This window comes from Phyllopteryx taeniolatus, chromosome 14 (genome assembly GCF_024500385.1).
Source record: "Phyllopteryx taeniolatus isolate TA_2022b chromosome 14, UOR_Ptae_1.2, whole genome shotgun sequence".
In the NCBI taxonomy this organism is placed as follows: domain Eukaryota; kingdom Metazoa; phylum Chordata; class Actinopteri; order Syngnathiformes; family Syngnathidae; genus Phyllopteryx; species Phyllopteryx taeniolatus.
This window is the reverse complement of record NC_084515.1, coordinates 15,237,338-15,263,242: the sequence shown is the minus strand read 5'-3', so window position 1 is coordinate 15,263,242 and position 25,905 is coordinate 15,237,338. Positions and strand designations below refer to the sequence as shown.

General features: G+C 41.8%; 4 protein-coding genes across 11 annotated transcripts in view; 3 read left to right on the top strand and 1 right to left on the bottom strand.

The window, feature by feature from the left end:
* Window positions 1–12,986, top strand: part of prkacbb (protein kinase, cAMP-dependent, catalytic, beta b) — a 28,382-nt gene extending 15,396 nt beyond the window's left edge. For 2 of the 6 annotated variants that reach the window (XM_061797300.1, XM_061797299.1), the window contains 10 exons: window positions 4,248–4,414; window positions 8,251–8,312; window positions 8,386–8,514; window positions 9,365–9,463; window positions 9,537–9,619; window positions 9,733–9,859; window positions 9,945–10,040; window positions 11,030–11,152; window positions 11,220–11,384; window positions 11,761–12,986. In XM_061797300.1, coding sequence (XP_061653284.1) covers window positions 4,369–4,414; window positions 8,251–8,312; window positions 8,386–8,514; window positions 9,365–9,463; window positions 9,537–9,619; window positions 9,733–9,859; window positions 9,945–10,040; window positions 11,030–11,152; window positions 11,220–11,384; window positions 11,761–11,886 — 1,056 coding nt within the window. In that variant the 5' untranslated portion in view covers window positions 4,248–4,368 and the 3' untranslated portion in view covers window positions 11,887–12,986. The other 4 variants (XM_061797301.1, XM_061797303.1, XM_061797298.1 and 1 more) reach the window with 4 other exon arrangements.
* Window positions 12,987–13,155: 169 nt separating this feature from the next.
* exosc4 (exosome component 4) lies at window positions 13,156–15,261 on the top strand. The gene is made up of 3 exons (XM_061797304.1): window positions 13,156–13,380; window positions 14,121–14,327; window positions 14,728–15,261. The coding sequence occupies exons 1-3, from the start codon at window positions 13,210–13,212 to the stop codon at window positions 15,085–15,087; spliced, it is 738 nt and encodes a 245-aa protein (XP_061653288.1). The 5' UTR covers window positions 13,156–13,209; the 3' UTR covers window positions 15,088–15,261.
* Window positions 15,262–15,549: 288 nt separating this feature from the next.
* gpaa1 (glycosylphosphatidylinositol anchor attachment 1) lies at window positions 15,550–23,269 on the top strand. 3 transcript variants are annotated; one of them, XM_061796936.1, is made up of 13 exons: window positions 15,550–15,779; window positions 17,032–17,211; window positions 17,295–17,406; window positions 17,484–17,631; window positions 18,830–18,931; window positions 19,010–19,206; window positions 19,751–19,947; window positions 20,292–20,445; window positions 20,543–20,611; window positions 20,687–20,880; window positions 21,884–22,054; window positions 22,121–22,388; window positions 22,485–23,269. In XM_061796936.1, exons 1-12 carry the CDS (start codon window positions 15,655–15,657, stop codon window positions 22,362–22,364), a joined length of 1,893 nt encoding a protein of 630 aa, XP_061652920.1. In that variant the 5' UTR covers window positions 15,550–15,654; the 3' UTR covers window positions 22,365–22,388; window positions 22,485–23,269. The 3 variants fall into 3 exon arrangements, with proteins under 3 accessions (XP_061652920.1, XP_061652919.1, XP_061652921.1); XM_061796937.1 differs by adding an exon at window positions 16,008–16,102 and having other exon boundaries at window positions 15,642–15,779; window positions 22,121–23,269; XM_061796935.1 differs by having other exon boundaries at window positions 15,553–15,779; window positions 22,121–23,269.
* Window positions 22,963–25,905, bottom strand: part of LOC133488714 (ranBP-type and C3HC4-type zinc finger-containing protein 1-like) — a 6,508-nt gene continuing 3,565 nt past the window's right edge. The window contains exons 5-8 of the mRNA XM_061796941.1: window positions 24,954–25,044; window positions 24,589–24,874; window positions 24,268–24,350; window positions 22,963–23,678 (exon numbers count right to left, since the gene is read on the bottom strand). Coding sequence (XP_061652925.1) covers window positions 23,529–23,678; window positions 24,268–24,350; window positions 24,589–24,874; window positions 24,954–25,044 — 610 coding nt within the window. The 3' untranslated portion in view covers window positions 22,963–23,528. The remainder of the gene's footprint in view (window positions 23,679–24,267; window positions 24,351–24,588; window positions 24,875–24,953; window positions 25,045–25,905) is intronic.

Sequence of the window (25,905 nt, the reverse complement as noted above, 5' to 3'; positions counted from 1 at the left end):
ACAAATGTAATATTTTATAAGGGCCATTCCACCAAATTGGTGCCATTTGCATCCCCAAGAAATTAAATGTATTCATGCACAAGAAAATGAACTGTAAAATATTTTTATTATAACGCAAAGTGTTCTGCACATTGATATGACTCCTCATCCCAACTATACTTTTAAGTTTTTTTTGTTTATTTTTTAAATTAAAAACACACAAAAAAGCTACATCTAGACTAAAAACTCACTCCTGTTACTTTCAATTCTCTTACTAAAAAAAGAGTTTCACGGCAATAAAACAATGAGATAACAAAATGAAATTCCCTATGATTGGCCAGTTCACATTTGGAGTAGTTCAATTTTTGTATTAGACCATGTAAACTCCTCATAGGAAGGCTTGAGCTGGGATTCAATCCCTGAACCTCAGAACTGTGAGGTAGATGTGATAACCACTATCACACCATGCGGCCCTGTGTTAATATCGGGCTGGAAAAAAAGGTTTTCAAAATCATGTGACGTGTATTGGCTGTCTGTAAAAAGGGTAGCCTAAGACGTTTGAGGGCAGCAAAGTCATTATCATCAGTGATGCTGTTCAAAGCAATGCGTCAGTTGCGCAAATAATGGGCAGAGAAAGTGAGAGTGAGCCAAGATGGCTTCTCACTCATTCACTCATTCATCTGAGGGAGAGTAAATGATTCTCTTTGAAGCACGGCCTGGCGCGGAAGATAGAAAAGGGGAGCGGGGGGGGGAGAAGCCAATATGGAGAGCAGCTGGTCAGCTGGGATGAAAATGACATGTTGTTTGCCGGGAACGTAAACAGGAAGGAAGCTAAAACCGGGAGATAAATGAGTGAAAACATGCTGCTTATAAGGGGTGTGTCAGAAAGGTTCCAGGACTGGCATCACAAAAGATATATTTTAAAACCAAACGACAAAGTACAAGTTTTCCCCTTGGATGTAATCCACCTGGAGTGTAACTCACTTTCCCAGCCTTCTCTGCCACACTTTCATGCACTCCTGGGAGCATTTTTTTTACTTCGAAACGGGTCCCCTTGATGACCTCCATGACTCCCATGAGGGGAAAAGCCAGGAAGTGTTGGATGCTCAGGGCAGTTGTCCTGCCACAACTCTTGCCTCTTCTCACACACTGAACGAAGCAAACGCTGCAGAATCTCTCGACATGCCGGCTGATCGTCTGGCCCACATTAAGAGGAAAAACTCATAGTTTGGATTGGAAATACATCTTTTATGACACTTTCTGACGTACCTGGTATTTACGGTAATATTCCAATCCACCATCTTACATGGATTTTCTATGGAAGACACGCTGACGTTGTGTCAGAATAACTACACGTTGGTAGTTTATAATTTTGGCTTTAGGACAAAAATAGAAACCACCTACGTAACTGTAAAAATTCACAGGACGTGACTCACGTGTGAGTTGCATTTGTTAAGAGGAGCATATAATTCATTTAAATGCAGCTAATGATAAAAGATAACAGACGGACAGGAAGGATAAACCGTTTTTTTGTTTTTTTGGGAGGTTTTTTGTTCACAATTGTGCAATGGGAATCTGCTGTCCTCTTGCGGAAAAGAGTCTAATTACATCTCAGTCATTCTTCAGTGAAAGAGGCCAGTGGGGACCTCCAAAGTCAAACAAGTGAAGAAAATGCCTCAAAGGCCAAACAAAACTTCAATCAGCAGCTTTGTGTTGTCTGTGTTTTACTTTTTCTTTTGCTTTTTTTCTTTTTTTTTTTGTGACACCACCACAGAACGGTTGCAGAGATGGCAGAGAAAAAGTGTGTTGATAACCATTGAACAGGAAATGATATTGCAATTAAATGTCAATTGAATAGACATATTCATACTGTATTACGAAGCAGTTACAGTAATCCCTCGCTATCTCACGGTTCACTTATTGCGGATTCAGTGCATCAGATTAAAACCAATTTTTGTATTGATCAGTGTCGTGCAGTTACTCACCTGCACGTGACAAATGGTCTCTTACTCTTTGCAGGAAAACAAACTTTTGAGTATTCTTAACTCATACATTTGGTAAATCACAAATTGCCTGAGGATACAAACAACATGACCCGAATGCCACTGTTTAACACACAAGCCAGTTTCATGAAATAAGTTCACAAATACCTAGTTTAGCCCGACGTATAGCTAATGCACACACACATAACAATATGAACAGGAACAAATGCAAGTAAAGAGAAACATTTAGCTTGATTTTCTACAATTACAGTATTGTAGTAAAAAACATCACCGCAAAGAATTCTGGAAAAGCAGCAGGATCTGCCGGCCCTACTTCCCATACTGCTACATCGCCAGGACCGTCAGTGTGAGGCACGGTACCCAACGCTTAAGGCAGGAAATTGCACGTGTACGTCACATTCTCATAGCTTGACGTTCACAACACTCAAGCACAGTACAGCCACCTTTAGTGTTCGTGCTTGTGTAGTGTGTGTGGCTGGCGACCTCAAGTGGACAAAAAGAAGACTTGCACTTCTCTAAAGTACCATTTATTGGCATTTTCTGGAATGTAAACTAATCATAATGATAGCACGAAAATGACTTGAGAAGCTCACCAATACCAACAAAGTATTTCCTGTTCCTTCTCTTGTCATGTGTCTGAGGCATCTTCAAAAGGTGAAGTGGTATTATTCGAATTGTATTATCCAGTGGTTAATTTGCATGTACAATTAAGAGATTTTGAAAGTTGTGACACGATCCAAGGTGGGGAATTTGTGAAGTTATGACGAGATAAACAAGTGCGCTGGAGAAGACGAGGAGGCCTGCTATCCAGCGGTAAACACAAGTCACGGCGCACTTTATCAAAGGGTGACATTGTGATGGCACTTCCATCCGTCACATCTGTGATAATTAGACGCGACATAGCTGTAGAGGGGGAAGAACTGACACTGCGACAAACTCATTTATGACGTCTTTATTTATCAGCAGAAATAAAGTTTTGTTGATTTTTTTTTATACAGGATCAAACCGCATTTTAAGGTTGCTGAAAACGTCAGTCAAAAAAAAAACATCATCCCTTTCCTTTTGATCATAAACTTTATTTTTTATGCTTTAATCCAGTGATTCTCAGTGTGGCGCGTGCACCCCCTCTAGTGGTATGCGAAATAATCACACAATGAAATGTTCAAACTGCACATGTTATAGTGGCTCAAACCTTTATTTTAATTCAGTACAGTACATTTGTTATGGACAGTTCAGTTGTATTTAACTTTTAAAAACAATAAATTTGCATTTAATTTCATAACAGTTTGTTTTCAGATATTTATTTTGGTACAGTTTTATTTAACTTTTGTTTGAGCCATTATTTAAGTACAAATTTTCAGTGGCTTACAATAGTAAATATACTTCTTAGGAATCAAACTTCTGCCTCGTTTTTTTATGAACACACTATGCTACTAAATTATAATGTTCATTATAGTGGTGCATGGAGAGTATTTTTTTTCGTTAGTACTTGGTGTAAAAAAGTTTGAGAACCTCTGGTGTAGATGATGTGTTGTATGTTGGTTCAAATGCATTCCATTTGTGGTTTAACTTATGTTTACACTTGTCTGACAGTGTTCATTTAATTCAGATGTATCAGTGAGTAGATTATTGTCATCCTTAATAGGTTTTACATTTGATTTGAACAGTGGTTCTCAAACATTTTGCACCTAGTACCACTTAAAAAAACACAGGGTTTGACTTGTGGGGAGGGGAAAAAAGGGGGAAAACTTTTTTTTTGGGAAGCAGTTGTGCAATGATTTTCAATCAATGACTTGGTGGAACACTTCCCCACTTGGACCTTGTGCAGAATTATCATTGTTGTGGGTGTTTAGGAGAAGACGGAGGGCATTTTTAAAGGTACACACACACATTCTACTGGCGTCAACAGTCGTTAAAAAAAGAGTTAAGCGAGTCATGTTTAAAGAAAATGTGATTTTGGAGTAGGCTATAGTCACCAGTAAGAGCAAACGTGTGGAGTTTGTGCCGGAAGAGGGGGAGCCGTCCGTCCGTCCATCCGTCGGGGCGGGCGGGCGGTGAGCTCCAACAGTGACCGCTAGCTTCAGTTCATGTCAGCCACACATTAGCCAACCGAGCCGTAGTGGGACCCTTCCACGGGGGTAGGGGGGAACAAGGACGCCGGGCCGACAGATGAAGAGTGGCGACCGCTGCTGCTCGGGGACTTATTCAAAGCACACCGAATTATTTGTTTTTGTTTGATTTAAACGCGATTATCGCCTGGTGCAGGGAGGCTAGCTAGCTAGCTAGCCAACCAGCCGCCATCTCCCCCCCTCTCTCTCTCCCTCTTTCTCTCTCTCTCTCTCTCCCTCTCTCTCAGTCGGGAGCGAGCGCCCGTGTGTCTTCCGCCATGGGGAACGCTGCCACCGCCAAGAAGGGCAACGAGCTAGAGAGCGGTGAGTCCGGCATGTGTTCGCCTTCGAGCGGCTTTCGTGGTTAGTTTCGTTGGATCGATCACGAACCTCGAATGTGCAGCTAGCTAGCCTAGCCTAGCCTAGCCTAGCCTGCTAGCCCGTGGCGCCACCATAACTCTGAGGGCCATCTGTCACACGCCACTTTTGATTTAAATAACAGCCAGCATTTTGAGGTTACGCGTTATTACACAGCGTTCGCTCATGTTCGTTTTGTTGACGCAACAAAGCTAGTCGCATCAGGACCACCTCGGTGGTATAACTGAACCACTGTAGCCTCGTTAATGAGTACCATGAAGCAAACAACAACAAAAGAGCAATGACAAAAACAAAGTGACGACACGTGTCAATGTGTTGTTTCAAAATGACGACACGTGTCAATGTGTTGTTTTTACGTGACACTTGATTTGGAATAAACCCGACCCCCGTCATTTCAACGCCCCTTGATTGTTGGAGCACTTCAGGGCCTCTTTCTATGTATGTGTCGTCACTTGGCACGTCGTATTTACATGCTACACATACATCAATCACTTCATCATCTGTGTTGTAGATGGATTGGAACGGCTCAAAACAAAAAAAACACACACACACCAGTAATTGTCGTGAAATAGCTCTAAACTTCTAGGGTGAGGTTTAGTGGATCTGCCCCTGGGGGCTCCACGACCACATTTTTATTCTGGGCTACATAAACAAAGCTCACTGCACAGCACAGTGACCAAATATGGCCAAGAAATGACAAATGCCCTCTCTTTGCATTCATAAAAGTAGTGCTGCACAAACTATGTCACCCCACCCATTCTACCATCAAGGTTCAACATTTGGGAGGCGCACAACTCATCGTTGACCTGAGCAGGCTCATCATCAGACCTCCGTCAGAGGATAAGGAGCATTACAAGCTTTGAAAGCATTGACGTAACTTGGCCTAGACCGGTCGGTGTGAGCGTGCTCTTATGCGCTCAACTGGTCAACATTACGTTAGCAGACATCCCTGTCAACTAAATCATCTTTTCTCCAAGCAAGCTTGTGAAAATAAGGCGTTTTTCTGTTTTATTTGTGCTTCGGAGGAGGCAAATCTTTTTACAAGTATGATATCTTATATTTTATGCCTCAAGTCATAGAATTAGGAGAATCGAGTTAGTGAGGATAAGCGGTACGGCAGATGAATGAAAAAAACATATTTCATAATTTAAGAGTGAAAATAAATTGTAATATATAATGATGTAAAACAAGAATAATCTGATTATGAAAATAAAGTTGTACTATTATGAGAAAAAAAGTTGTACCGTGTTAAAAAAATGTACTGGTAATATTACAAAAATTAAGTCAGAATGTTGTGATAAAAATGCTGCATTATACTTACAAAAATGTAGTCGTAATATGCCTTAAAATATGACTGATACAAGAAAAAAAACACTAATATTATGGGACCTAAGTCACAATGTACAACAAAAAAGAATAGAAAAATGTAGTCCAAATGTTGCGGGGGAAAAAAATCCTTAAATAATAAGGAAAAAGGCGCAATGTTGCGAGAAAAAGACATATTAGAAAAATTGAGTATGAAATTATGAGAAAATTGTAATATTATGACAATCCAGCCATAATGTCAAAGGCATAAAATTAGAATTTTACAAGAAAAAAGTCCCAACAATGAAGTGGGAGTGTTGCGCAAAACAGTTGTAATGTTGTGAGAGGATTAAGACATAATATTACGAGAATAAAGTCACAATATCAGAAAAATTCAGTTGTAATGTCTCAAGAATTAATTTACAATACACTATTATGAGAAAAAAAAAGTTGGAATATTAAGAGAATTCAGTTGCAATATTACAAGAATTCAGTCATAGTGTCACGAATAATGTTTTGATAATATTTACTGTCTAGCTTGTTTCGGTACAATAATTAGATTACATGGTTGCAATAAAAGGTTGTACTATTACGAGAATGAAGTCGGAATGTTGAGAGAATAAATGTGCTTATTTTCTCAACGTCGACCTGCTGACAAATACTTCGGAAGTTGTCATTACGATTTATTAGCAGTTTGACGAGCGACGGCATCAGTCAACGTTTGTTTCCCAAGCATGGCCCAATGACAGCTAGCTCCTCGGCACTTAAAGCTTTCTCAGCTGACACGGTTGGCCCCGGTCGCAGATTTATCTGGAGCGCAGCCGCTCTGACGAGGAAACCTGGTTACCCACAGAGCTGAATACACACAAGATTAGCTTGTGTTTTACAGCGCGCGTACGTAGCTTGAGCACATTACATTAACACGTTGACATCATTTGTCATCCGGTTACAGGATGAGGACACTTTCTGTGCAACTTGATCAGATCATCAGTTAATATGTTATGCTTTGAGGACGGTGTACTTCTCAGACTAGTTACACATGTCCTGCTTATAATTCTTAAAATGAAACAAAAAATACACATACAAATGCATTGTTTACCATAGCCGAAGGAGTGAAACCGCTAGGTTAGCCTCTGGTGTTCGCTTCGAGCTAACTAGCCAGCTGCTAACAAAGCATTTCTTTAATGTCAGTAGGAAATTTTGAGGTACCACAGTACAGGGCGTCTTCATTTTTTCGACCGTCTCGACGATTGAGGTTTCAGTGTTCAGAATGGCGCACGATTAACCAGCTTGCGCAGCAGTGTAAGAGTTTGTGGTCATGTGGCACAAGAAGGCACATTTGGCTACCATTTACTTGTTTTAGATGTATTTCCTTGGAGTGTTTCTCGTACAAATATTGACTGTAATTATGACTTGTGTTAGTGTCGGTTAGAGACTGTGTGTTCAGACTTGTGTACAAATTTGGGTTACGTCGCCACCTTAGGAACTGAAGTGAGTCCCCCTTGTATTGGATAACATGTGTGTACCTATTATTATGACTGGTGATTTCCCCCCATGGTTACAGTTCAACAATTTTTACTGCCATGAGAATGAGTTATTGTTTTTTTGCTAACAGTCAATATTAGACAAAAGTACTCTTTGATCTATGGAGCAATGAATACAATTTCCATTTATTTGTAGGTTTTGTCTGTTTTCTTACTTTTTTTCCTTTCAAGCCTTTGCCCGTATGCCCAGCTGGTCTCCTGCATAATGTCAACTTTATTTTCATTTTTGTCGTCATTACATACCGTATGTTTGTTGTGGTTTTGGTCTACATAAACTCTTGTCTTCTCTTTCTCTCTTCTGTGTCATTCCATCCGTGTGGTGGTGGGTGATTGTTCCTGTGAAAAATAAAACACCCTCGGTGATCAATAGAGACGTTTGGTATGCACAAAAAAAGGAGATGAGCCTGCAAATTTTGCACGCGGGTCTCATTGTGCGACACTTGCTCGATGTGCTTGCTGTTATTGTGTGCTTTGATAATAAGTGTGTCTTTTTGTTGTTGTCGCACACATTCTCTCAATCTGGATATCTGCTGTGCTTGCCATACTTTGGTTTGTCTTTGCTTACAATTCTGTGTTTTATAAACCTTCCCCTTTTAAAAAAAGTGATGCTCAGAGAGAAACTTTCCTCTTTGAATGTTGTTCTTCCCTTGATTTGAGGCTACTAAGTACCAGAAATGTGACTTCTTTACCTGGAATGCGTCACTCGTCTTGCCTGTCTGTTTTTGTTTCCGTGTGTTTGTGTCATTTAAACAATTAATATCCAGATGAGAGTTCCCCTTACAACCTGATTTTCCTTTGCCCCTCTGATGCGCCTCATGTACAGACTTTTACCATTCCTACCTTTAAAAAAAAAAAAAAAGCAAGTGTTTTAATGTCTGTATTCCAAAAAGAATGTCTGCTAATTTTTCTTTTTCTTTTTTTAACCCTCCATAGTTAAAGAGTTTCTAGCCAAAGCCAAAGAAGATTTCTTGCGGAAATGGGAATGCCCACCACAGGTCAGAATGCTGTTTAGAGTAACTCAATTGATAAATTGCAGTGGCATGCAAACATGCTGTTCCCTCCCCGCAGAGCACGACGTGCCTCGATGACTTTGACAGACTAAAGACTCTGGGGACTGGCTCGTTTGGGAGGGTCATGCTTGTGAAACTCAAAGGAACAGAGCAGTACTTTGCCATGAAAATACTGGACAAGCAGAAGGTCTGTTTTATTTATATAAGGCTGTATAAAGTGTTGTCAGGGTTTGAGGTGGAGCAGCATACATCTAATGAGATCCAATACAAAAGCTGTGTCAAATAAACACCATACCTAAATTGTGTCACTTCAATTTTGAAGTCACTCAAATGTCAGTTCAGTTTTTTTTCTACTGGCCTTAATATTAGGATCTAATCAGATTTGTGTGTGTGTGTGTGTGTGTGTGTTTATGGTACATGCAATTTGTCCTTTATTCATTTGTGCATTGTTTTTTTTATTCGATTTTAGACACACTTTAAGAGTTATACATTTGCAGTTGTCATGCTCTTCCTAAGTTTGTGCTCAGTGCAGACATTGGTGAAATGTCAAATTGTTTTTAGTCTCGTATACGCGTGCGCTTTTGCACATGCAATTATGGGTATTTTAAGTTTTAGAAAAGATGACATGACCGTTTTTCAAAAATGAAAAGGTCAAATGCGGGTCCCTGGCCGAGACTGGCTTAGAAACCCCTTTTATACGTTGTAAATAAATAATATTTGTATGCCGGGTGGTGGGATCATGTGTGGTCGTCTCATGCCGTCCAGTTCTAGTTTAACAATATGTTTATTACTGTGAGAGGTGTTTCTTGTATCTACATGCAAATATTCCAAATATCTCTGAGCATGAAGCAGTAATAAACATATTGTTCATGTCTCTCTGACCGTGTCCATCAAAATGGAGCTTTTTGATCCATCGCTTGTCCGTGATCTCGCCAAAGTGTGCGGGTGTACCTAATGTTGTGGCCAGAGTGCTCCGCCAGCTTTATGAGGACATTTTCTGACTTATTTTTTTGTTTTGTTTTGTTTTTATGACTCAGGTCGTGAAACTTAAACAAATAGAACACACGTTAAACGAGAAGAGGATATTACAAGCCGTCAGCTTCCCCTTTCTTGTCAAACTTGAGTATGCCTTTAAGGTAAGATAGCCTCCTTCATTTCACTCTTTTCAGCTTTATAATAAAAGATATTGACGTGATATTGTTGTTTTAGGACAACTCCAATTTGTACATGGTGATGGAGTATGTTCCCGGAGGCGAGATGTTCTCGCACTTAAGACGGATCGGGAGGTTCAGGTGAGGCCCTCGGAGGAAGAAACACTCACTTCAAATCTTTAGTTTGTTTTGACTGGTGGTTTTGCAGGTATTGATTTATTTTTATTTTTTTAACACCTCCACTTTCTCCGCAGCGAGCCGCACGCGCGCTTCTACGCCGCCCAGATCGTGCTGACATTTGAGTACCTCCATTCGCTAGATCTCATCTACAGAGATTTGAAACCCGAGAACCTTCTCATCGACCACCACGGCTACATTCAGGTGAGCCTCGTGCGCGGCCATCGATATATCACGGCGGCTCTTTTGTGGCGGCTGTTTCCTCACGTGCCGCATTCACTCTTTTCAGGTGACGGACTTCGGATTTGCCAAGCGCGTAAAAGGCAGAACTTGGACATTGTGCGGCACACCGGAGTACCTGGCCCCAGAAATCATTCTCAGCAAAGTACGCCATTTTAGAAATGTATTCAAACCTCCATATTTGAATGGAAGACACTTGTAAGCCATATATATATAAAACAATCAAATGAAAAACGGTAAGTACGGCAGTAACTGAGCCTGCCTTCTTGTGCCCTGTGGCCCAGCAAACTAGTTTGTGAGCTCGAAATGACGTATGTCGAGACCACCGTAAACGGGGGGGGCCTGAATGAATTTGGCTATGATTCTCGTATCCCCGTTTCTTTCTAAGCGATGTTCATGCTCAAAATTGCATTTTATTTTTGTATTCAAAAACAGTAGAACCTCGGATTTTGTTCGCATTCCAAAATGATGTATAATTTTGGGATTTCCAACAGTCCTGCAAGTGTAAAAAAATAAGTTAACCACCCTTAATATTAAAACAAACAAACAAAAAATGAACAGAACACTTTTAACACACAGTGATGCGTTCACATGTCATCTTTTTGACAGTCTTGACATGATTTTTTTGTCAACATTTATGGTGACTTGCGTAGCTTCCTGTCTTTATTCTTTTTCCATTTTTCGTCTTAACACCCCATGTTGAGGCTGCTCAGTCTTTTGGAGTAAGTGTGGCGTAAAAGCACCAACAACACTTAGTCCTTTGAGCACTGACAATTTGTATTTATTTTAACCTTTATTTGTCCAGGTAAGGCAATTGAGAGCAGATTCTCAGGTATTTGCAATGCTGACATGGCTGCAGACAGCAGAGTAAAACAAAGCAAAATAAAAGCAAATACCAATGTGTTGCCCGGCAGCGGTTCAAGGTTTTGTGCGACTTGAGAGCCATTTTTTACGAAAATTGGATGACCGTATTGTCGTTCAAAAATAGAGGTTCAGGTCAGTGTAACTTATTATTATCATCAAATATCCTTAATTTGAGACTCTTGAGCAATTTGGGGAGGCGATGAGTAGAATTTCTTTTATTTATTTGTATTTTTTTATCCCTAGAGTCATTTGGTGTGATTATTCTTTCAGGGTTACAACAAAGCTGTGGACTGGTGGGCCCTGGGAGTCCTCATCTATGAGATGGCGGCCGGCTACCCTCCGTTCTTCGCTGACCAGCCCATTCAGATCTACGAGAAGATCGTCTCTGGCAAGGTAGGAGCGTAGGGGTGTCTTTGGTATTAATGTTGAACAACGGAACGACTTTGTTCTGTCTTCTCAGGTGCGCTTCCCCTCCCACTTCAGCTCGGACTTGAAGGATCTGCTGAGGAACCTGCTGCAGGTGGACCTGACCAAGCGCTTCGGCAACCTCAAAAATGGCGTCAACGACATCAAGGGCCACAAGTGGTTTGCCACTACGGACTGGATCGCAATCTACGAGAGGAAGGCAAGACGCTATTTTCTGCCATTGTAGCATTCCTGCTGGCTAGATTACACTTAATGAAGTGCAGGGCACATTTTACACTTTGGTGTTACATCCCATCGTTTGCGACTACACTCCAGCAGTGGATTTGTCTATATAAGCCACTACAGGGGGTCCTTTATGAGGGCGTTCCATTCTCATTTGGTCAATGTAAGCTTCATTTGTACGCCGTGTTATAAAGGTGGAATTTTTTATATACAGTCCTTGTCATCAAACATGCGTGCCTCTGGACTGTTGATGCAGATGTGCTAACCACTAGCCCACATTGCTGCTTGTAGAAGAATAACATTGAATGAATAATTATGTTGTTTTTTTTTCTTTTTTCTTTTTACTGTGGCAGGTGGAGGCCCCATTCATACCAAAGTGCAGAGGCCCCGGGGACACCAGCAACTTCGACGACTACGACGAGGAGGAGATCCGCGTTTCCGTCACGGAAAAATGCGTGAAGGAGTTTGCCGAGTTTTAGGGACGTGACGTGATGCGTGACGACAGGATATGTCAGGGAAATAAAGGGATCTTTGCACTCTTCTGAGGACTTTAAGGAAATTAAGCAAAGGCCAGGTTTCCTCCCTCCGTCCTATCCTTGCCACTTGTACAACACACACAGCTCAATGGGGTTGCCATGATCCTTTGGTGCCGATTACCTCTCACTGTCACCTACACCTGCGTATTAAAGCAGACTCACCACCTTTTCTTTTTTTAACCGATCCACTTTTTATTTTGTACTTTTTAAAGGAGGTAGTTGTCATCACCCCCTTTTTTCAATGGACAAAAAGTAAGACGAGAGGGGATGGACTCGTGTTCCGTTCTTGGCCCGGCTTTGAGAAGTAGCAATCTTCATTTGCCCCGTTTTGTACGACGCCGAGTGTTTCAGAGGGCAACTAAACTGAGTCTGCTCGCTTTCTTTGGTTTTTGCCTTAGAAAGAGCAAAAGCATCCTCCTCGGTATTCCCGACTCCAGACGCTGAGAATAAGCAACCTTGTTACATTATTACCCGTGTCATTTGTTACTCTGGTTTTTGTCTCAGTGTCTACTATATTAGTCATATTTTTGTTTTGGTTTTTTCCCTAGATTTCAGGTCTCCCTTTGTTTCAATACAATGTGACTGATGTACATTTAAAAAGTGAAAGGAAATCCTTTTGGGATTTCTTAAATTTAGTCTAAAAGGTGAGATGGTCAATGTGAATAGTGTTGGAGCTTTGCACTTCAACGTGGTTAGTGAAACCTTTAAGGAAAAGAAGTACAGACTATTATCAGTTATTGATTTTGACATTTTAATAAACAGAACATGAAACTGCAGCTCTCTCTGTTACCGGCCGAGAAGTTTTTGTTTCATTTTATTTTTGAGGAATGTGGATTGCAAACTTATTAGGTGTGCAAATTTGACCGCTTTGATTTCAAGGTACTGTTTTTTCTTCACCGTACATTGACTACATGAACTGCTCCTTTGTATCACATGTAACCCTGTTCTTGTTCAGCTCATTCATTACATTATACGTATATGCATTGTTTCATATGTTTTATTTATACACATTAGAGATGCTATTAAATTTATTTTTAAAAGTGTTTCATTTGTGGAGTGTCCTTTGATTAACGTCACTGTAGTTTAAAATCTTTTTATGTGAACTCTCATTTGTGCGTAAAATATGGGTTCCGTCATACAGCTGCAGCTTTTGTCTACTGACTTTCCATAGCCGTGCCAGCGGAAAGCATTATGGGTAATGTAGTTCTGCAGTAGGCATGCACGTGTCCCCTTCCCCTTTCACCGCCTGATCTCGGGAGTGGAAACATGGCGGGTTTGGAGCTGCTGTCCGACCAAGGCTACCGTCTGGATGGACGCAAAGCCACCGAGCTTCGCAAGGTTCAAGCCCGCATGGGTGTGTTCGCCCAGGCCGATGGCTCGGCGTATTTAGAGCAGGGAAACACCAAAGCCTTAGCGGTTGTGTACGGACCACACGAAGTAAGTAGCACCGGAAGTTAGCCCCTGTGCTAACTTTTGCTCCAAAGATGCAACGTACTCGAGGAGCGCAAACACTTGAAAAGAAAGCTGTTGGCCGTTTGACAACCATATAGTCTTGAAATGGGAAAAAAAGATTCATTTAAAAATATTCATCAAAGAAACGCATATATTGGGTAAATAATTCTAGCGATAGCAGATTGTCGTAATTTGCCGTGGAAATGTATATAAAATTAATATTTACAGTACAGTATAATGGAAATAGTTGTCATTTATATTTATTTTAATTGAATATTTTCACTGTATCTATATATTTAGAATTTTAATACTAAATTATATTTGTCACTGTATATCTATATAATTCTTATGTATGATAACTAATATTGAAAATAAAAATACATAATTTATACAAAAATTACATTTTAAAACTAGTATAATGAAATAAGTATTTGTAATATAATATTCATTAAAACATATGGGTGGACAGTCAGCACCACAGTTGATGACAACCTGACACCATAAAGATATCTTATGTATTCATGTTAAAAATGATAAAAATCAGCAATGACAATATAGGAGAAAATCTATTAAAACATCCACAAGTAGATGAACTTTGCTCCAAATCAATTTAAAAGCATCTTTTGGAAGTTGTCTTACAAATATTTCTCCATTATCTTAAAAAAAAAATTTAAAAAAAAAATCCCGATTGATTGGTTGACATCGAAGCTCGTTTCACCCTTCAGATGCGAGGTTCCCGCAGTCGGACCCTTCACGACCGGGCCGTCATCAACTGCCAGTACAGCATGGCCACGTTCAGCACGTCGGAGAGGAAGAGGAGGCCGCACGGCGACCGCAAGTCTACGGAGATGAGCCTCCACCTCAAGCAGACGTTCGAAGCCGCCGTGATGACGCAACTCTACCCGCGCTCTCAAATAGACATTTACGTCAAGGTAAATGTACTCCCGTGAGATGTTGTTTTTGTATTTTCCTTTGAATGCATTTTTTTAACAGTTTCCAGGAGTCTCAGTTGCATGCTCTGTGCCACGGTTAAGGAAATATATCACACACCCTGTTTCTATACTATCCTTTATGTTATTATTATTCTATATAATTGTGAGCGCAGCTTTCGTTAGCGTGACAACTGGGGACGGAGACTAACAGAGGCTTCATCTCGCCAGAAAGTGTATAAAAATAATTTTCACTCATGGAGACAGCAGTTCTTACACTACATCGTGTCCCAACCTTTGTTAAGTCAAGGCACATGTTTTAGTTTAAAATTCAATTTGCCCCAATGTGTCCCCTTTAAGTGAGTGTTAATATGATTGTTGTTGTTTTTTTCCCCACCAACAGATTCTCCAGTCAGACGGCGGCAACTACAGCGTGTGCGTGAATGCCGCCACACTGGCCGTGATCGACGCCGGCATCCCCATGCTGGACTACGTGTGCGCCTCCACCGTGGGCTTCGTGGACGAGACGCCGCTCGCCGACCTTTGCTACGCCGAGGAGAGCGGCGGCGTGAGCTCCCTGGCGCTAGCGCTGCTGCCCCGCGGCGGGCAGATCGCGCTGCTGCAGATGGACGCCAGGCTGCATCAGGACCACCTGGAGGCCATGATGGACGCCGCCATGACGGCTTGCAAAGGTGTGAGCAAGGTGCTCGACCAGGTGGTGCGTCAGCACCTACGAGAGGCCTCGCTGGCCACTGGAGACTGACACCTGCACTTGCTTGCTTATTTTAGAACAACAATCTTTGACTTTCCAGGACTCAAACATGTGGAGAATCAAACAGTTTTCGACATTTATGACCATTACTTTTCCACAAAATGCCATTGTACATTATTGTGTATATGTGAAAAACAATAAATGTGTGCTTTCTATGATTCTACAGTTATGGCCCAAAAACCAACAACACATGCATTGGGGGGCGAGGGTTCAAATCCCGGCCCCGCCTGTGTGGAGTTTGCATGTTCCGGTTTCCTCCCACATCCCAAAAACATGCGTGGTAGGTTGATTGAAGACTCTAAATTGCCCGTAGGTGTGAATGTGAGTGCGAATGGTCGTTTGTTTATGTGTGCCCTGCGATTGGCTGGGGACCAGTTCAGGGTGTACCCCGCCTCCTGCCCGAAGATAGCTGGGATAGGTTCCAGCACTCCCGCGACCCTTGTGAGGAGAAACGGTTCAGAAAATTGATTATAGCCCCGCAAGCTATGCCATCAAGGGTAAATATAATTTTTGAAAAGGTCCCCCAAAGCGGCCGAGAAGGCCATTAACGATTACCGGATGTTGGTCCGCCATGCTATTGCTCCGTGTGGAAACAACGAGAATGCAAGCAAGTGTGGTTTCTATGAGCGAACGATAAGCTTTCTTCCGTCGGCGGCTCTGACCGGCGTTTACACTGGGACAGGGTAAATATTTTGCATTTAATCTCTTAAAACATCACAAAACATTTAAGCGAGTTATTCACGAATAGTTTCGTGTTCACGCTTGAAAAACTAAATGTGTCGTCCCTGTGCTGAAGCTAGCTAGTTAGCCGGGTGCGGGCTGTCAGAAGTGCCAGAGCTAGCCCTAATATGTCTGTTTCATGTTTATATATGTATATTCAGATGTGGTCTTATAAAATATGTTTGTCGCAGTTTTCATTCCAGAGCACCACAATGGGACTCATATCTGATCCCAATCAAAGAAGGGCATTGATCAGCCTGCTCACTCGCCTCAATGCTCCAATCTGGTGTGTTTATGATCTCCAGTTCCTCAGTTTTGCACTTACATTCATATCCGTTGCATTTATTCATGTTCTTCTTCCTCTTTTTGAGGAGCTCTATTTATAATTAGAGGATAAAATTATATTAGATAGATATATTGAAAAAATGAATTACATTCCCTTAAAAAAAAAAAAGAGAGAAGGCCTACATTGCCAAATGACAAAGACATAAACTACACTAAGAGGTGCACAATATATAGGTATTTATAGAAATGAAGTTCAAAACTCATCCTCATTGCCATGCACTGCTTGCACTAACAGCATGGCTGTGATCAGAGATGCACTAGTTTACAAAAAGCAGACAGTGATTCTAATGTAGCGACCTTTCCGGCCCCTCTAGCCTTTTCCGAAAAGTGATTAGTGACTTTATTTCCTGCTAAGAAACGGACAACATGAAAGGAAAAAAGTCTCACACACTTTTACGGTAAAGCAATAGACATGGAAGGCAATCGCAGTTACTCACGCCCAACCCTGCCAATTGCACATTTCTATTTTGCAAAAGAAGGCCTCACCTCTACATCTCTGTGAGAAAAGAGAGGGGGTGCAGTGATGTCATTTCTAATGTCATGCATAACTGTCTCGGGATTCCAAAAACTACAATTGACATCATTTTTATTGGTAAATCTTATTTTTATATAATTAGTTAGTTATGGACGAGTTTAAGAAATACATTTTACCTTGTTGATAATTAAATATGCACACATACTGTAAAAGCCAGCCCTTCTTCCATGAAAGTCACCTACAAGCTTTTTTTAATAAGATGAAGTGGCATACTGTAGAAGTTGCGTGTTCGAAACAGAGCTGTCCTTGAACCGTTATCACAAGAATAACCAGACCAACAACTGGCGATAACATCGTTCTTCTTCTTCCTCTCACCCTTCGTTCACCTCCTCCAGTGTGCTCTGCTACATGGTGGGCGTGGCCTGGTTCATGGGTTTGGCCTTCGAGCCGTTCACCATGCGTACGTACATGTCCGAGAACGCCATGGGCTCCACCATGGTGGAGGAACACTTCCCGGCCGGGGAGAGGGCGCTGGTCACGGCCAGGGAATTTGCGGCGCAAAAGAAGAAAGCAGGGTAAGGCGAACGGCGTTGGGATGGATCATGGGTGGCCCGCGCTTTTGTCGGAAGCAAATGATTTGTTTGTGTGCGCTTTGCAGCGGGATGCCGGTGAACTGGCTGGTGAAAACCATGCAGGATCGAGGCCTGGAGGTGTTCACGCAGAGCTTCTCCCGCACGCTCCCCTTCCCGGATGAAAACAGAGAGAGATTTGTAATTCAACTCTTCTTGCACGTCTTCTGAGTTCAACTCTCACCACTCAACTTTTCTGCCGCCTTTTTCCCATCAAGTTGGTGAAAGGTACAAATGTGTACGGCATCCTGCGGTCTCCACGAGCGCCGCGGACCGAAGCCCTGGTGCTGACCGCGCCGTGTAGCCAAGGCCACGCCAACAACCAGGCTGTGGGGCTGCTGCTGGTTTTGGCGCAGTACTTCAGAAGTAAGTTCCGCATAAAACTATGAAAATGTCAACATCTATTGTGCAAAAAGTAAGCCTCAGTTGCTAGCTCAGATTTTTTTTTAATGACCCTTTTTTAAAGCAGTCATTTATGTGCACCATTTGGGTAAAAAAAAAAAAACTGTCTTGCAAAAATATTTAAAATTTCTTAATTGCAGTATACTAGTTATAATAAAATAGAAATTAAAATATAAAAGAGAAAATCATTTGATTATATATGGATTTTATTTTATTTTTATTATTTGGATATTAGTGTTTGTTTCCTCATGGAATTGTTTTCTCAGTAAACAGAAGACCTCTGCCAAAGCAATTTTTGTAGCAGTTTGTTTTGTATTTTGTTTATTTTATTTGTCAGAATATATATATTTTTTAAAGAACACATCAAAAGGAGGACTTCTGACAAGGCAGAACAGTCTGCTACATGGTAGAGATAAAAAAAAAAAACATTTTAGAATTTTTTAGAATGTTGCTTAGATTATGTAAAAAAAACTTTAAAAAAAAAAATTTGTTTTACAAAATATATGTTCTGGTTCCATTCAAATTAAAAGAAATTGGCGAGGAGAAGTTCCTGTAAAGGCAGAACATTAGCCCATTTTTTAAAAATTTTTTTTACCATTTTTTAAAATCAAAATTAGCTTTAGTTTGTTTCTTAGAATATTATTTCTATTTTGTGGTTGTATTCAAATAAAGAACTTTTAAACATAACAAAATATACATTTGAAAAATCAGTAGCCCCTTTATATATATATTTTTGTTTGTTTTGTTCATGTTTTTTTTTAAAGATTATTTGTAATTTGAGAAATTTGTTTTTCCCCCTCAGTTTTTTACCCCCCAGAACAGTCCATAGCATAATAACAAAAATCATCTAAAAACTCATGCCACCTGGCTAACGTCTTTTCTGTGGTGGTAAGGTGCATTACGAAGTGCCGCTGCCCAACAACCGCACGCTTTTTCCTCCCCGGTGGGTCACTGCCCAGCTTGTCCGCAATGCTCGCGGACTGCAACAAAAAAAAAAAAAGTGAAACTAAACTCATCAAGTCGTACCTTTAGCTGGTTTTGCACACAAATGAAAAGAGCCATGCACAGTTTGGCGGAAATACGTTTTTCTGTATGGTCATTCAAATGAAATGCTGACTTCAGATTTTCACACCAAAAACCTTGGTACCTTTCCTCTTAATAGATCAGGTGTACTGGGCCAAGGACATCATCTTCCTGGTCAATGAACACGATCTGATCGGCATGCAGGCCTGGCTGGAGGGATACCACCACACCAACACCACAGGTGACCGAGCGTCCCTCTCCTCCTCGTGCACACCGCCGGTCCAACTGTCAGGCTTCATCCACGTCTTCCTCCGTGCAGGCATGCACTGGTCGCCTCTCCAAGGCCGCGGCGGTTCCATCCAGGCGGCGCTCTCTCTGGAGCTCAGCAGCGACGTGGTGACCAGCCTGGACATCGTGCTCGAGGGGCTCAACGGGCAGCTGCCCAACCTGGACCTCACCAACCTCTTCTCCGCTTTCTGTCAGAAGATTGGTGTCCTGTGCACCATCCAGGGCAAGGTAGGAAAGCTGCAAAAATTCTTCCAGGAATTTCCCCTGAACTTCATAAACAAGAGCATTCAGTATATAGGTTTGCATGTTAGATAAAACACACATTTTATTGTTCTAGGTTGCCTTGCCTCACCTGTAAACTCATCCATTTTCCCCACATAAAAGAATACACACGAAAAATATTGAAATGAGCAAAAATCCAGTCAATCTGATTTGATTCCAAATGTGTGTATGCAGGGTCATAAAACTATCATGTCAAGCTGTGTTTAATCCATTTCTGATACAGTTTGAACATTTGAAAGTAATGTAAAAATAAATAAATAAATAAACTAAACTGCATCAGGGGGTGACTTTTTGGAATAATATGAAACAATGTTACCATACGATTAAAATTTATGTGAAGTGAAATTGGAGTTTCAAACAAAATAAAGAGAAATGCGTTGAAATGACAAGAAAAGAAGCAGACTGGGCATAACAAAACAGTGCCACAGCCCCTGGGAACATAAACATGGACGCCCGCATTTTAAATAATCCATGAAATGTTTTGTCACAGTTGCAGAGGAACGACTGGGACAGCACGTTGGGCTACAGCCACGCCGTACAGACGATGATGCTGATGGTGCTCAAGCAGGCCAGCGGCCGTCCGTGGGGCGACCACGGGCTCTTCATGCGCTACCACGTGGAGGCGGTCACCATCAAAGGCATCAACAGCTTCCGCCAGTACAAGACGGACATGACCACCGTCGGCAGGTCTGTGTTACGTTCCCGTCTCTTACCTCACTTGATGCTTACACTTGTCGAAAATGACACATGAAGGATAAATGTATCAAATTTGTAGGTTTGAGCTGAAATAGATGCTCACGGGTGCCAGGAGACGTGAAGCCGTTGAAACTCATTCACTGCCAGCCCTCCCAGTTACAATGGATATTTGACTTCTATCGCCGTCAATGGCAGTGAATGTGTTTTAAAATGGTGTTTGTGTTTTGTATTCACTAAATAAAAAGATTAGTTATATACAGCTCTGGAAAAGAATGGAGAAACTACTGCAAAATTCAGTTTATCCCCCTGTGTGTGTGTGTGTGTGCCGCTTCTAGGCTCTTGGAGGGAATGTATCGCAAGCTGAATAACCTCCTGGAGCGCCTGCACCAGTCCTACTTCTTCTACCTTCTGCCCTCGCTCTCCAACTTTGTTTCCATCAGTTACTACATGCCAGCGTTCGGCTTGATCTGCGTCATCTTGCTGCTGCGCGTATCCTTCCTTTCAGTGGGGTAAAACAATAAAAAAAAAAAAAAGCTAACAGCAGGATTCCTCGCATGTTCAGTTTTAGTCCTTGATTGAAACACAGGCTTTGGATCTTTGGGTTCAACTCTCGCCGCCTCCAGCGACACAAGACGGCGTCGCCAATGCAGAGCAGGTTACCATGGCTACACGCAAGACGAGTTTTTAAACTCTCCGTCCACGTGAATGTACATTATTCTCCTCCGATCAGTCCAGTCCCGGCGTGCTGTCCGTGCTGACCCCTCTGGTGATCAGCCACCTGACCGGGGCGGCCCTCTACGCGCTGCCCGTCCGCTTCCAAGGGATGGCGGTGGAGCACTTCCCGGTGTCTGAGACGGAGGCCGTGGTGCTGACGTCTATCGCAGTTTACACGGCCGGGTTGGCTCTGCCTCACAACACGCACAGGTGACATCAGACCACGATTCGTGACCACAAAAATTCTGGCACATTTTAAAATAATGATTGTAATGTCAATGTCATTTAAAAAAAAAAAAAGTGCATAGTTTATGTAGTATTTGATTAATATATAAAGTATTGTTAGAAAAAAAAACATACTATAGCTTGTGATGTTACTATTATCATTACTATAGCATTAAAAAATGATAACATACATTGTGATACTGCTTTTATCAATACTTTTTCAATAATAAAAATGTCAAACTGTATCAGAAATGTTCTCTCTTTTCTAACATAGCATAAAAAACAACAATACCACACTTTGTGATATCAGTTATTAATACTATATCGTTAAGAAACAAATGAAAGCCACACATTGCAGTATCACAATACTGTATAACTAGAAAAATAATATTGCAATATCATTAGCGATATTGTATAGTTGGAAAGAAATATTTACCATACACTATGATACTGCTATTATTGATCCTGCATTGTTTGAAAAACAAATGTATACCAAATGTTGCAGTACTGCTCTTATCAATACTGTATCGATAACAGGTAAACATTTTAATATCACTATTATTGTTAGTGTATCGTTAGAGGGGGGAAAAGGGAAAAAAAACATAACATCGCTGTTATTGACACTCTGTGGTTATGGTTAGCAAAATATACTATTCTTTACTCGGTTGCACTCTTTATTCTTTACTTTCTTTGACATATGACTTGTTGATAATGTATCACTAGAAAAAAAACTAGCAAAAACAAAATATCTCTTGGTGATACCGTATTGTAAAAAAATAAAAATAAAATACAGTTCTTTCCAATATTGCTATTATTGATCACGTATTGTTAGAAAAATAACTACTGTCGTGTTACTCCGCTTTCGCAGGCGAATGTCGAAGCGCGAAGATGCATTCTCTGTATACCGTACTTTGCAATGTGGCTATTTCGTCTCAGACTTAATTGACATGTCTCAAGTCGTCATTTTCACTTGCTGTGTGTTCGACAGACTTGTTTCCGGCGAGGGCACGGAGCAGGGCTGGAGAGTTTTGAAGCTGGTGGCCGTGTTGTACTTGGCCGTGCTGCTGGGCTGCACCGCCCTCGTCAACTTTTCGCTGGGCTTCATCCTCGCCCTCACACTCGTGCCCGTGGCCGCCGTCGTCACGCCGCACGTCCCCAAGTAGAAACGCCCGCAACGCGCCTCGGCCGTCTTTTCTTCGAACTGACGGCTTCCTCTGTCCCTCAGGTTCCCGATGGCCGTTTTCACGGTGGTCCTCAGCCCCGCCTGCACGCTGCTCTTCTCCGTCTTCGCCTTCCGCGAGTTGCAGGAGATGCCGCTGGGCTTCCAGGACAGCTGGCTGCTCTTCCTGTCGGTCATCTCGCAGGGCATCCTGGACCACGAGCTGTACGGCTCGCTGGTCTTCCCGCTGGTGGCGCTGCTCGTGTATCCCTGCTGGCTGCTCTTCTGGAACATTCTCTTCTGGAAATAGACCACGGACAAGCCTTCAACAAAGGTGATCTCAGGTTCTTCTCCCACCAGGTATTGACAGTTAATCCACTGGAGGAATGACTGTACACTTTTTTTTTTTTTTTTACGTTACTTCTGTTAGGGCTGGGCATAAGTGTCAATTGATTGCTTGAATCTTGAAGTAATGGAGGCAATAATGGAGTGCACCACTTAGCTTCAACCAGATTCAGTCCCTACGAGTTTGCCGTTTGAAGAACTTTCCAAGATATGTGGAAATAATTGATTGTTGCTCATTTATTTTCCCCTTAGTCAATATGGTAAATGTATTTAAATACCCTTATTTGTATTAACAATTCCTTAATTTACTGATCTCCAACAGTGTATTTATGCAAAAAAAACAACAACTGATGAATGTCTTTATGTATGTTGTTTTATTTGGATTTAAGAGATGGCACATTGGAGGGTGGTGAGTTTTTTTTTTTTTTATGTATATATTCTTGTTTTGATACTTTGTTTTGCTTTTTAAATGATGAATTTGCGAGTGGCTTTAAAACAGGATGTTGACTTAATGAATTCATTTTTTTCATTTTGTAAATTTTTTCTCAATAAGACAGCCATGGTGGTATGATGCATTGTTTATTCAGCTAACGTCATTTGACTTTTTACACAGTAATATGTACTGAAAACATCATTCCGTCGCTGTCACAACTTGAGGGAATCGAATAAAATCAAATCAGCTACTAAAATGTACATCAATTATGAATCCTTTAAAAAAAACACGCCCATTAAAATAGATTTGTAAAGAGTAAACATCCTCTCATCTCCAACTTCACAGTTTTGCCCTGACGGAAATCTAACGATCCCCACACCTTCCGTCACCACCTCCCCTCCAATAAATATAAGGGCCTCTTTTTTTTTTTTTTTTTTTTTCAAAAATGAAATTAAAAAGTAAGAGGTGTGGCTAAACTCAAAGCATCTTGTGGAAAATGGCCGAACTCTCTTCTCCGGCGTCATGCTACAGTGCTTTAAATGTCTCCAGCAGCCAATCGGCTGCCGGGACTCTCAGTGCACTTGACAATCATCGTGGTGTGTGTGTGTGTGTGTGGACAACGTATGGCAACACCGGCGTAGCGCGTGGGGGCGGGGCAGAGGGAAGAGTGCGAGAGCAGACGGCGGCGACGGGCGGTCAGCTGCTGGTTGAGGCCGGCTCGCCGCGCGCTGCCTGCTGCGGGGCGTCGGCGGCGGCGTGTGCGTCGGGTTTGGCCGTAGCGCAGATCTCGCAGCCCGGACGAGAAGGCTTGTTGATGAAAGTGCATGAGGGACACGCCCACTCCGTCTACATGAAGCAGAGGATCATAAAATGTTAGGGTTAGCAAAGACTTTCCCAATCGTCTTTCTGCAATGTAGTTCCTCCCTCGGAGCCCTGTGTACTCGAACAAGCAGCAAACTGAAGAAACAAATTGACCCATTTTAGGCCCACAACCTACATTACATTACCCTCGCTTAACAATTTGATGTCGCAAGTAAAATCCCTAGAACACTAAAAGTAATTATTGGGGGGGGGGGGGGGGGGGGGTTATTGTCAAGTTCCAAGGAAAAGAAGCATGCATCTCCAGTTTAAAAAAAAAATAAAAAATCTACACATGTACTGCATATAATTGTGTACATTTGTTATATAAGAATGAAATCTACAAAAAATATACGCATGTATTATTACAAATTATTACATACATATCTATCCAAAGAAAAGCAAACATCTCCAAAGACTTTTAAGTTAAGAAAAAAACGAAAACATTTTTAAATATATGCATACAAAATATTAAAACGATGGAATACACCATAACAAATGTTTTTATTCAGACAGTGACAATATACGCATTTTCTTTTCAAGAGTGGTCCAGAAAGTGTGTGGTTTTGATGGTTACCTGTGTTCGGGCAGCTTTGTTGTTCAGCTGCAGGTGCTCCATGTCAAACACAACCTGGAGGTCAGCTGGTTTATCGCCACCAACTGTGAGAAAAAAATAAATAAAACTAATTAATAAGAAATACTGAGTGGTAAAATAACCCCATTTTTATAAAGGTTATAAAGGTACAGGCAGCAATGAAATGCAAACATCCAAGCACACAGAATAGAAACATCATGGTCAGTTGCTGATAAAGTATTATTAATCAGGCCTAATCCCGGTCCAGACTTTGAAATGTTCAGCATCGTCCTATATAACTGGCGCAACCGTGTGCGGACGCACCCTGGTTGCTGTTGGGTAACCGCGGCGGCAGTGTGCTGTAGCCCCGGCGGTCTTGAGATGCGGGCCCGTTGCCGGACAGAAGAGGCGGGGCGGACACGGCGCCCTCCAGGTCCTGCTGGAACAGCTGTCGGGTGATGCGGGCCTGGCGCGCCGAGATTAGGTAGAGGTACGCCGTGTCGCCGTCGCGCTGCACGCCGTAGGAGGCCAGCGAGCGAGTGTCTGCGCACAGACACTGACCCATCACCCAGCGCTGCACGCGCGGGTGAAAGCTGTACTCCACAAACACCTGCGCGGAGGGAACGGCGCCGCTCAGTGATGTTCTTTGGTTTTGTTTTTTTCTTTTTCTTGTTGTGTTGAGTTGGAACCTGTTGTTTGAGTGAAGCCACCGTCATGTAGGGGAAGACTTTGACGGTGAAGCAACAGGAAGAAGAGACATCCTCCACCACCACAGACAGACTGCAAGACATGTTTACGGGACAATTATTGATTATTAATAACCCTCAATGACTTTTTAAGATGCAACGGAACCTCCAACGTGGAACACAAGTAGGGTTTCAAAACGGGGTTAGTGTTTAAAAACGGGAATTTGGGTTTCAAAACGAGGTTAGGGTTTCAGAGTACGGTTTTGTAAAAGTGGTTAGGGGTTCAGAGTAGGGTTTCAAAACAGGTTCAGTGTTTCGGAGTAAGGTTTCAAAACGGGGTTAGTGTTTCAAATTAGGGTTTAAAATGGGGTTTGGGTTTCAGAGTAGGGTTTCAAAACGGGATTATCGTTTCAAAGTAGGGTTTCCAAACGGGGTTCGGGTTTTAAAATAGGGCTTTACAATAGGTTAAGGTTTCAAAATTGGGTTTAGGCTTCAAAGTAGGGTTTCAAACTAGGGTTTCAAGACAGGGTTAGGGGTTTTAAAGTAGGGTTTCAAAATGGGGTTCGGGTTTCAAAGTAGGGTTTCAAGTCAGGGTTATGGTTTTGAAGGAGGGTTAGGATTGCAGATTAGGGTTTCAAATTGGGGCTTTAAAACAGGGTTACGGTTTCAAAACGGGGTTAGGGTTTCAGAGTAGGGTTTCAAAACGGGGTTAGGGTTTCAAACTAGGGTTTTAAAGTAGGGTTTGAAAACCGGGTTAGGGTTTTAAAGCGGGATTCGGGTTTCAAAACGGGGTTAGGGTTTAGAGTAGCGTTTCAAAGTAGGGTTTCAAAACAGGGTTAGTGTTTCCAAATAGGGTTTCAAAATAGTGTTTCAAAACAGGGTCAGGGTTTCAAACTAGGGTTTCAAGACAGGGTTAGGGGTTTTAAAGTAGGGTTTCAAAACGGGGTTCGGGTTT